Source organism: Engystomops pustulosus, chromosome 5, assembly GCF_040894005.1.
Source record: "Engystomops pustulosus chromosome 5, aEngPut4.maternal, whole genome shotgun sequence".
In the NCBI taxonomy this organism is placed as follows: domain Eukaryota; kingdom Metazoa; phylum Chordata; class Amphibia; order Anura; family Leptodactylidae; genus Engystomops; species Engystomops pustulosus.
The window spans coordinates 44,254,430-44,266,491 of record NC_092415.1 but is presented as its reverse complement, the minus strand read 5'-3'; the positions used below and the strand labels follow the sequence as shown (position 1 = coordinate 44,266,491).

Below are 12,062 nucleotides of genomic sequence, written 5' to 3'. Positions count from 1 at the left end.
CCTGTCACAGAAGCCCCTGAACATACTGAGTGCTTCTCTGCTGAGATTTCATTAAGGCGGACTCTGCTGACATTTCATTGAGGCGGACTCTGCTGACATTTCATTGAGGCGGCCTCGGCTGACATTTCATTGAGGGGGGCTCTACTGACATCTCAAGGGGACCTCTGCTGATATTTCATTGAGGGGTTTTCTGCTGACATTTCATTAAGGGGGCTTTAACATAAAAATCTGATTAGACTTGGTACTAAATTTAGGAACAAGTAAAGAAAAATATGAAAATTTGTAAAGAATAATTTTTTTACTGGTAAAACTGGGAAACTGGGAATTTTGCTAGTCATTATCTGACTACTGGCTCCACATGCCCCAAGGCACTTGTGTCTACCTCCCCTATTGCTTCAGGACTTCCCCCATCCCACTGCCTGCAGAAATCTCATGGCATCAGTGAGCTAATAATCACTGCTGCAATGAGATTTCCAGCACAGAGCAGGAGGAGGGAAACACTGTGGGAGGCGTCACATCACAAGTGCTTTGGGGGGCAAGTAAAAGCCTGATACCCTGGAGGAGCTGCAGTGAGCTGCCCCGCTCCCCCACCCCCGCAAAGCAATTGTATTTTATTTCAATAAAGAAAAATTTAACTGTATGCACACTTCTAATAAATATATGCTTGAATTTGAATGGTTAATAAAGTTAGAATCATAGTTTATACGGTTGAAAAAAAAGACACGTCCATAAAGTTCAACCAAGGAAGGAAGAGAATCTAGTGGCAGATTTCCTTTAAGGCAACATTTTTAGATTGCTGTTTAGCTAAGAAAAATGCAAAGTCAATGATGCGTCAGAGTGATGGAAAGAAGAAGATAACTAAAGTAATGTTGCGTAATTTATTATACAATACAACCTCAACCCAAAATCTTAATGTGAATAACCAAGGAAACCCTATCATTCAATTTTAAGATATATTTTAATTTATAGTGTTGTGAATACTTATATCCTAATAGCATGTATTCCTAATTTATTTTATAAGTCAATTTTTATTTCTCTTTTTTCTCTTTTATTTTTAACTTGTAATCCATATGAGGTGAAAGCTACATGGCCAGTCACAAAAACATCAAACTGTGACTCTTGTTCCTCACCCTGCTGTGTGGAGATGCAACCAAAAGGAAAGCAGCACAATAACATTCTGCTTCATTTGTTACAAAAACATCAATTAGGGTTAAAAATGCGTCCAGACTGGTAGGATTAAACGCTTCCCAGGTACCGCGCTGGCCTCCCATAGTAGTCAATCTATGGACGACCATTAACAAGAAAGCGTTATCCAGGCTAATCTAAGCTGAAATACTTCATTCCAAAAAACCCATATGCGCTGTGTCATTTCTACATAGGACAAGATGCAAGACTCTGTAAGATCCCTGAAGATATTTGGAGAGCTGTCTACTCTCTCTTGATCCTTATACAAAATAATGTCTCCAGAGATACTATCATACACTATACCTCGCTCATTCTTTTGGGCCTATCAAATTTACGTAATCGGTCTCTTATTAGGAAGATTTCAGTGAACGGTTGACAATGATGTACAGTAGTGCTTCGTGGGGATGACGTCTGGGGAAAATGATTCTGCTGCACCACCACACAAAACCAATTAGAGAACTATTTTCCACGACAGGTCAGGAATTTACATTGTTTCTCATGGAAAGATGTGCTTTTTAATTTCTTTATTAAGATGACATCCATGTCCCTTGAGACTTCTCACAATGACAATCATTTGCTCATCCCATTGGAAAGTACAATCAGCAAAATCGTATCACCGGTATGGGGTGATGCCAGGACCTCTATGCATCCATCTACATTTTCCAAATGAACTACTTTGGAGATTGATAATTAAAAAAATATCTATCGATCAATTTTGTTGACAGGTCCAGCATCAAAACCAAAAAAAAACACACAAGAAATAGAAATGTAAGCTTTATTGCCTGATATTCATGGGCATCGTTGTTTTCCATTCATATCACTTGAGTCTTCTCAATCCACCAGACAAAACTAGAGTCAATGATATACATATAATGTATACTTTTACATTAGATATGATATATATCTAATGTAAAAGTATCTGAAATATTTCTAAAAAGACAACCAAATAAAACAAAAACTCGTCAAACCTTAGGACAAAATTAAAAGTTTTATATTGTTCCAATGATTTAAATAAATCTAATCATATCATATGTACAAGGAGTATCCTAATCTTAAATGCTATTGTAATAATTATAAAATAAGAATAATTGGATTAGTATAAGTTAGAAAATGAAGTGATCTTCAATATAAATATTAAAACTAAACTTAGAATTGAAAAGGAAATCGAAAACGAGAAAACGAGATGTTTCAGTTGTACATAGTTGTACATATTTCTCCTACTTTTTCACTGTCTTTCAGCATCAGATATATTTATTTCAGGCTGATTTGTTTTATACAGTGAAGTCACGGTAAGATATATCTAAGTCTACACAAATTTAAATTTACATCTGATGTCATTCAAATAATATTTCTTACCTGCGAGGTAGACTGTAAAGATGTCCCCATGCTTCGCTTGCTGAGAGATCAGGAATTTTAAAGGATCTTTACTGAACTGGTACGCCAAACCTAAGAACGGGATCAATCCATTTTCCAAAGGGGGTTCTCCTTTTTTTCTAAAAAATATGAAAAAAAAAAGGATTTTATTAAGAATTTTGTTGTATTTTATGAATTAATCCCTTTTTGAATGACCAAAAAACTTTGTATAATAGCTGTTTAATAACATACAAACATATATATACCATATATATATATATATATATATATTTTTTTTTTTCTTTGTTTATTTTGCAGACTAATCCAATTCATATAGATTTTTTTTCCTTTTTTTTTTAAACCACAAAGCTTTTGCAGAAAGGAAGCAACACACCATGCAACCTTTTTATGCGATTTTTGTGTTTTCATGCCTCATCACAGCCTGTTCTCCTGGCAGCCAGGCTTTTAACATGTCAAAGTAAACTGCATGTCATGATAAGGCAATTAGGATGGAATTAGGTAATTGGGATGCGTAGAAGTGTATCTCATTAATAGGGGATGTTCCATTGATCTAATGCAGAACTGTACAAAGGTTCATCTTGCCATATACATTATAATACAAATGATTGACACGTTGTGAAGTACAGCAATACAAATGATATCTTTCTGTATGTAGGTCTTCTGTCATATTTGGAAGCTGAAATTCCTTTTTTTTTTCTTATTACAGCTGTTTAGCTGGTGCAATCCGATTTAAAGTCAGAAACATAGAGGATGTCTATTTTAGACCGGATTAATACAAATATTCAAACAGAATACATCCCATCTGTGAAGGTGACTTACACTACATGCAGAACAAGCCATTTTGATTAATCACAAGATATTTACTAGCCAGGATGTAATCAAAGATCAGGAGATCACCAGCTTACTACTATCATACACTGCACACAAATTCATGGCATTAGATTAACTCTTTGCTCTTTATTGAAATACTAACTTGCAAAAACCAACCGGGTCCTGATATGAAACATGGACTGTATTGTTCTGGAATGAATCGGTAATTATGTGAAACAGCTTTAAGAATCCTCAATACATTGTCAAGAATATTTAAGTCAAAACAGGACAGTAGCTTATATGTGTGTGTATATATATATATGTATATATATATATATACATACATGTAAGGAATCTTCCACCACAAGTCACAGCTCATCAAAGTTATTTCTCCTCGCTTTGGCTACCAAGCTTTAGCAATGGGCTTGTTACTGGTTGCTGGTTTGGACAAAAGGTAACATTGTGACAGATATTTAGATAGGCTTTTTTGTCATATTCTAATTTAATGCATCTAATTTCACCCTCTATGCTCTGTCATTCGGTCAAAACCTGTATACTTCACAGTGTTTCCGCGGGGTAAGGAGGACGCAGCTCAGAAATCCAGGGGAAAATTAACTTAATGCTCAGAGTCCGTGGACTCAAATCATGGAGACGGAAGGGTCATCGTTTGCATCAGATATGGTTAACTCAAAACTGATAAGTTCAACACCGTAAAACACCATGTCACAGCATCAATCTATGCATCCGAAAGGAAACTACCATTTCATGTTTTTTCCATAAAAAGTGTGAGTCTCATTAATCAGTAAAGATATATTACAAAATATTTACCAACAAATGCCTGCACATACAATTCTTCCAACTGAGGCTCATGTAGCAAACTGTGTGAGATGACACATCAACCACATAAATGAGCCATCAATACCACCGAAAGGAGCTAATTATAAATTAGGTCACATCAAAGAGAAAGCAGAGCTAAGAGATGAAGCTTATCTGAGGAAACGCTGATCTCTTTCATACAATGGATCCATTGCATATTCAGAATATGTGCATATGTTAAAAAAAATGTTTTTGAAGTTGCTTATTTTAAAGTATTTTGCAGAATACAGGAATGGTCATAATTCATATTGGGGCTCATTTACTAAGGGTCCGAACGCCGCACTTTCGTCGGGTTTTCTGAATATTTCCGATTTGTGCTGGGATTTTGGCGCACACAATCGGATTGTGTCGCATCTGTGCCGGCTTTTATGTGACAGAAATTGGGGGGCGTGGCCGTCAGACAACCCAATGGATACGGAAAAACCATGGAATTTAAAAAAGAATTTGTGTCGCAAGATCAGCACCGGGACGAAGAAGGTGAACTCGGCGCAGCAGCGACACCTGCTGGATAGCGGGCGCATGGACCTTACTGAATCCCGGCAGACCCGAATCAGCGTCAGACAACGCCCCATTGTGTTTCTCAAGCATACAAGAGGCTTTTTTTTTTTTAATCAGGGACCAATAATTTTATCGTTGCAAAAGAAATAAGCGGTATGGGGAGAAAACATAACAATGTAAAAAAATCTCTAAAGATCAAAATAAACTATATTTTTAAAGTTGTTTATATTGAAACAACACATTTTGCACATGCATGGACCAAATTCATATTTGTGTTTATCTAACAGAGAAAGAACAATATTTATTAAGAGCCAATAAGTTTATTGTTTTATTTGCCGTGAAAGAAATAAGCAGTATGGGGAGCTAACATACTAGTGTAACAATGTCTAAATAGGAGCATTTATAGTTTTATGTTTAGTAAAGTTCGAATTTTAAAATTAATCTCTTGCTTAAAGCCAGTTCATCTGCTTAAATTTAATTTACCTGAATATCGGTCTATTCAGGCTTCATGTCTAGTGATCAAGGGACCCGAACAGAAATCTGGACTTCATTCAGAAATCTGGGTTTGGTTAATCCCCCAACAGTAACACCCATGATCCCCACTAGTACTGATCGTGTTACTGGTAGGTGAGCAGACCCATTTAGGGTTGAATAAGTATTTTTATTAAACATGCAGACTTGTATGCCAGACTCAGAATGGCTTACAAGTCAGAAGAGGTCTGTGCCATTGAGTGCATAATGATCAGGAATAATTTACAGCAAACAGAAATGAAAAATAACAAGGGAAACACTTTCAACCTAAGTAGGCAATCTGTTTTATATGGAGATTCTGGGGATCTCCATAGTCGGGGAATAATCTGTATCTAAATGGCACAAGAAGCTTTTCTTGAATTAGGAGATTTGACCCAGATGAGCAGATTCATTTAGAGGGTTTACACCCACAATCGGTGCATTGGTTACCAATGTTCGGATCCAGATCTGGGTTTTTGCGAAAACCTGGTGGACCTGAAAGCTACTGGGTCTGCTCATCATTATTTATGATTTATTTATTATTTATTTATGATTCCCTGTTTTCCATCCACTGATTGTTCATCCAAAAGTGGCTAAGACATGTTGGGTTGTAACAGCGATTGCAGTTATGATTTGTGGACGTAGCTTTTAGTGGTCAATGACACAGTCGTACATTGAGACATTGTTATTGCTGCGGTGAAGTAAAGTATTGGAATCCATGACATTCATTGCAGCAGAGTTAGTATTTAGTTTTATGGTTTATTAATGTCATTACAATATCAGTGTCTGGATCCGTTGTGATTGTCTTTTCTCTAAAGCAAAGGTGGTATAAGATGAAACTCTGATCTCTATCCCTTGATCAATAATGAATGCAGCAGTATTAATGGGAGGGGAGTCAATTTTCCCTAGTATTGTGATCACCAGAGCGTACAATGTAAAGTGACAGATCAGAGCCTAAGTTAAAGATCTGAATGGGCCCTATAAGACATAAAAGCCATACCTTTAAATAATATTTGTAGAATTTTATAATCTATACAATATAATATACAATTATATACATAATAAAGGTGTTTCCCATGAATTACAGTTGATGGCCTATTCTCATGATGTACCTATAAGCTGTTTAGCTTGCTATAAAGACAGGGCATGGAGGGAGCCTGAGGTATTTGGCTCCAATTTGGCTCCATGTTCCATGTAATGATTGAGAGCAGTAACTCCCATTCACCTCTATGGGAGCCACTGCTGGAGTTACAGTTTGCTGCCACTTTACAGAACACAGTACTGATTCCGGTTGTATGCTCTGGGTCAAACAGTTGGATCACGTGACCAGTTGTTGACTGCCAATACTATGGATAGACAATGAGTTATAATTCCGAGGGCAACTCTTTAACATCCTTACAATTGTAAGAATTCATACAACTACTTTAAATTGCATTATAGACTGTGGGAAGGGGGACAAAAATAGAATACATTTTTAACCAGAGGTGTCTCTACATTTGGTATGGAGTTGTTATAGGCTTTCACATATAAGGTGCCACCGTAGACTATAAAATCCCCACCTCAGTCCTCACCATTAAGATCACTTTGTAATCGCTTTTAGCTTGTAACGATAACTGTGGGTGTTTCCAGGCTAATACGAACTTGACCAGGGATGTTAACCTTCATGAAAGTTATTCATATCTCTTCCTCTTAAATAATGAATGTGTGTACAAGAAATAATATTCAGAAGTTAACCAAGGCAGAATTATAGGAGTGAGATAAAATGGGTTTTTAATAATGTAGCCGGTAAAAGCTTTAATGAGATGTAGACCTCTGCTACCATTTCCCATTGCACCTAAATATAAAAAATGAAATAAAATCTCTCTGAAAAAAAGAATTGGTAATATAAAAATTTTTTGTAACCAATAAAGGTATCTTTCCTTTAGCAGTTTTTGTATTTTCACACTGCATTTTAGAGCAATTTCATATATCTGATGCTACTAAATGATCAGCAGATCATTACGTAGATTCTCCTCTACTTTCCTATAGGACACATCAAAGCAGTGTCTGCCCACCAAATCAAAACAATATTAGATGGTTCTTCTCCTTCATTGGAGTCCACCTGTGTTTAATTAAACTGATTGGACGTGATTAGGAAAGGCACACACCTGTCTATATAAAGCCTCACAGCTCACAATGCAGGTCAGAGCACATGAGAATCATGACGTCTACCTACCCAAGGAGCTCAGAGACAGAATTTTGACAAGGCACAGATCTGACCAAGGTTACAAAAGAATTTCTGTAGCACTCAAGGTTCCTAAAAGCACAGTGTCCTCCATAATCCTTAAAACATGAACATGAAAACGTGAACATTCGGCCCAGTCTGAGGTCCAGAGCTCTCTGGAAGATGTTATCTCTGTACTTGGCCATATTAATTTTTTCTATAAATACAACCACTCATCCTGTCCCTGCCACTGAAAAACATCCACCATAGCATAGCGATTACCTCTCTCACCAATGCATTTCTCCCATAATTGCATTGTGGTCATCCCAAACTTCTTCCATTTAAGGATTAAGGAGGCAACTGTGCTCTTAGGAACCTTGAGTGCTGCAGACATTTTTTGTACCCTTGGCCAGATCTGAGCCTTACCGCAATTCTGTCTCTGAGTTCCTTGGGCAGTTCCTTAATTCTCATATGGTCTGACATGCACTGTGATCTGTGAGGTCTTATATATAAGGTGTGTGCCTTTCCTAATCAAGTCCAATCAGTTTAATTAAACACAGCTGTACTCATATGCAGTAGTAGAACCAGCTCAAGGAGGATCATAAGGAGATGGACAGCATGTGAGTCAAATATGAGTGTCAAAGCAAAGAGTCTGTATATTTATGACTGTGTGATATTTAAGTTTATTTAATGAATTAGCAAAAATGTCTACACTTCTTTTTTTCTGTCAAGATGGGGTGCAGAGTGTACATTAATAAAACCTTTTTAGATCTTACCAAATGGCTGCAATGATACAATAGGTTAAAATTTAAAAGGGGTCTGAATATTTTCCATACCCACTGTATGTGCAGTCACAGTGATTGCAGGACAGGAGTCTCTTGTATCTGACCAACTCCTATAAGATGATAACAGCGTCTCCTGCCATAGGAAAACCCTTTTAAATACAATAATCATGTTATGCCATATCTGCAGAGACTCTCCACAATATTTATTGATATCTGCCAAACAGAAATAGCTCACACTGGAAATATATAACATTCATAAAGCCTTGGTTGGTGCATTTAGGGTCAATGTCTCATACATTTGACAAGCATGTTCTATAACGAAGATTCAAGAGGAGCAAAAATAATTTTGACACTTGTGTCTTCTAGCAAAAAAATAACTTTTTTATCCTACCATCTGCCACATAATGCAATAAATATGTCTAACACACTGAAACTGTATTTTAACCCCCCCCCCCACATACACCCCCTTCATCCTTATTTGACATATGGAAATGAACCAGTTTTGCAAAAAAAAATATTCCAAAATAGCAGAAAAAAATGTAAAATGTTTAAGATAGCTGACATTCAATAGTAGTTTATATACCGTAACATTACACGATGAATGATTTACATAAAAAAAACATTACTAAACATGAGCACAAGGGCTCTGCTTAGCCAATGTCTGCAATGGGATTTAGAAGAATAGTAATCTCCTTCGTAGGATTAGCATTAATCCAAGTCAGTCTAGAAAATTATACAATTCATCATCATAACTAATCTGAATCGTAAATTGTATTTTCAAATAGATTTTTTTTTTCCCGTCTCTGGCCTCGAATTCCTTTCAGTCCATAGTGTATAGGATTGCCATTTTCCAAAAATTCTCCGCAATCAGGAAAGTTTTAATTGGGCACACAAGAGAATCCCGCACTGTCTTGTGCCAACTCTACCGATACACAAAGTTCAACATTCACCAGTAAACGTGACTGACTAGCAAAGTAAAAGTATCTGCTCTAGGCCTAAAAAAAAATGTAACTTGTCAGACACAAATGTGTTTGCTGCGAAATCCTGGCATGGACATTCAGTAAATGTAGTTGATTTAAAGCTCAATTTGATTTCCCAGTAGAAAGAGAAAAAAAAATATTTACTGGCAGAAGACCTCAAACGCAAAGATTACAAGCAGTGACAATGTAGAAGTAGGCAATGCCGAGGTTTATAAATGTCAATAGATTGAGACCAATGCGAACCAAAAAAAGAGGAATATGAACACGTCAAAACGTCTCATGAGGATTGAAAAAGTCGATTGTGAGGTTTGAGCGTTTCCGAGTCGCAGACAGGATGTACAGAGCCCCTAAAGGTTTGTCTTCTTCCAGACCTAAATAAGCAGAAGGAATACCTGTCAATGTTCACAACTGTTAGCATGGGTGAAGTTTATTTTATGTGAGCAATGTTTTTTTGGACCATTCAACAATTAAATGAATCAAAAATGTATCTGAAGAATCTGCAAGTCGCAGAAGAGTAACATCACTTCTTGTAAAAAAACTTTTACAAGTTAGAAAAATTGAAAAATTACTAACAGCAGGAAATCTACAAGAACTATTGTGTTTCTAAGGCCGGGATGAAGCAGATGAACATAACTAGGTTTTGCATTATAAGGTGTTGAAGAGGTTTCCCATTTATAAATAGTTATTGATAGGTGATTGCAGGGGTGTGACATCTGACCCCTCCCCCGAACACCAGATTTTCCCTACATAATAAGTTGTACTGCCTGCTTCTAGCTCTGTCCATCGTGTCAATCAGATTGTAGTTGATCACTGTCAAATGTGATTAATGGGATTTTTTTTATCCTTTTAATAGGTCATCAATTTTTGAGCAATGAGGTTCCAAAACCTGGACCATTGCTTGTCAGCCATTTAAAGGAAATCTACCATCAAAATCAAGCATGATAGATACAGGCACCTCGACTGTGGTAATTGTCTTATATTTGTTATATATGGCCTCCTTCCTTATAAAATCAATGTTTACAATTATGCTAATGAGTCACAATGTTCTGGGTGGAAGTTACCAGAGCCAGTCCATGCTGTATCTTCACAGGCTGTTACTCTCTCTCTGCCTCCCCCTGTTCCATTAGCATTTCCACCATCCCTCTGACTGCTGTGATCTCACACAGAAAGAAAACAGTATGAAGGGGAAGTGCTTTTAAGGGCCTCTGGTAATGCCCCAAAGAGCCCTTCTGGCTCATAAGCATAATTTTGAATTTAAAAGGAAGAAGGCCATGAATAATAAATTTAAGAAGATTATCACAGTCACGAAGCCTGCATCCATGAGTAAGTTCCCCTGGTTTATCATTCTTGATTTTAATGGGAGTTTTCCATTAAGAGGCAGCATTGCTCACACAAGTTCCTTTCAGCCCAGTGATGTCACATTCACTTGTCACAAGGTTATGTATCAATTCAGTTATTTTTCTAGCAGAATTAAGATGCAATACCAAGACCAGCCACTTTAAAATAAATAGCACTTTGCTTAAAATACAGAAAAGAGTGTGCATTGTACAAATGTATTTGTAGCCTCTACAGACAAATGATCATTTGGGATGTTGGGAAGCAAAACCCCACTGATTTAATATCTAATTCTCCTTGAAAATCTCTTTTGATAGAAGGAGGTCCAACAGATGACATGATATGGCCGTCAACAACTGTTCCCTATTTTATAGGACAAGTCTGATTTAACAGGACAAATTGATAATCTGTTGATGACATCTTCATTGTCATTATTTGGCTTGATGATCTGTTTGATCATTGTTACTATCATCTGGTGGGGATGGGGTTACTATATATATGCTGGTGTAACTTGTAGTCAAATACATATTATCCAATTTAAGGAGAGGTTCCACTTACTGATTGGAAAATACTCATCTATTGGCATGTCTGAATGTTGGGAGTGATAGGTCAATAAGTCATCTAATAACTTCTATAAACTATTACTGCAGAAAATGGTCACAAGTCGCCTACAATCTTGTGTCGATACTCCAACAGGGGTTAGTAGAGGGAGCATAAACCTAGACTGTAGATACATAGGGTATAAAATTCTACTATTACAAACATGAAGACGTTTGCCAATGCATAGAACTTTACTTTGTATTGTTAGAAGTCTTATTAATCACACATTCACACCCAGTGTTCTGCTTCAATGACATTAGCTAACATGTTATATTGGCAAGAAAGGTAGAATTAAAGGAAATTTACCACCAGGATGAAGGATTGTAAAACAAGCACACTAACATACTGTTGTGTGCCCCCTCTGGCAGCATCCGCTCTTCTTTAGGCCTCCTGTTCCCTAGTCTTTACAAAAAAGGCCTTTAAAATTATGCAAATGATCTTGAGGAGCTATGGGCTCCATAGGTGTTAATGGAGCCTCCCAGGCTCCTTTGCATAATTTTAAAGCCCTTTTTATTAAAAATAAGGGAATAAGAAGCTAAAAGAAGAGCAGATCCTGCCAGAAGGGGGGCACACCAGTATGTAAGTGTGCTTGGTTTACAATCCTTAATCCTGGTGGTAGATGTCTTTTAAGTTCCCAAAGGGCGTACACTGTCTTACTCTCCCAAAACCATATCTTCCACATTTTTATAGTGGAAAATAGCACAAATATGGTTGCTTAATTGGTCACTTTATGTTTATTTTTATATGACCTTAAACCAATCAGAATATAGACTATTCAAATTCCACCAAATTATGAAATGTTTATTTAATATGTTTGTTGTGGTTCATTGGTTTTGGTTGTCAATGCTTTAGAAATGCAGCCTTGAGTAAGGAGTGAGATCCGGGACATGTAGGCTAGCTTGCTAT

General features: G+C 36.8%; 1 protein-coding gene across 1 annotated transcript in view; it reads right to left on the bottom strand.

The window, feature by feature from the left end:
- Nucleotides 1-12,062, bottom strand: part of CYP7B1 (cytochrome P450 family 7 subfamily B member 1) — a 139,497-nt gene that overhangs the window by 57,920 nt on the left and 69,515 nt on the right. The window contains exon 2 of the mRNA XM_072151822.1: nucleotides 2,542-2,678. Within this exon, the coding sequence (XP_072007923.1) occupies nucleotides 2,542-2,678 (137 nt within the window). The remainder of the gene's footprint in view (nucleotides 1-2,541; nucleotides 2,679-12,062) is intronic.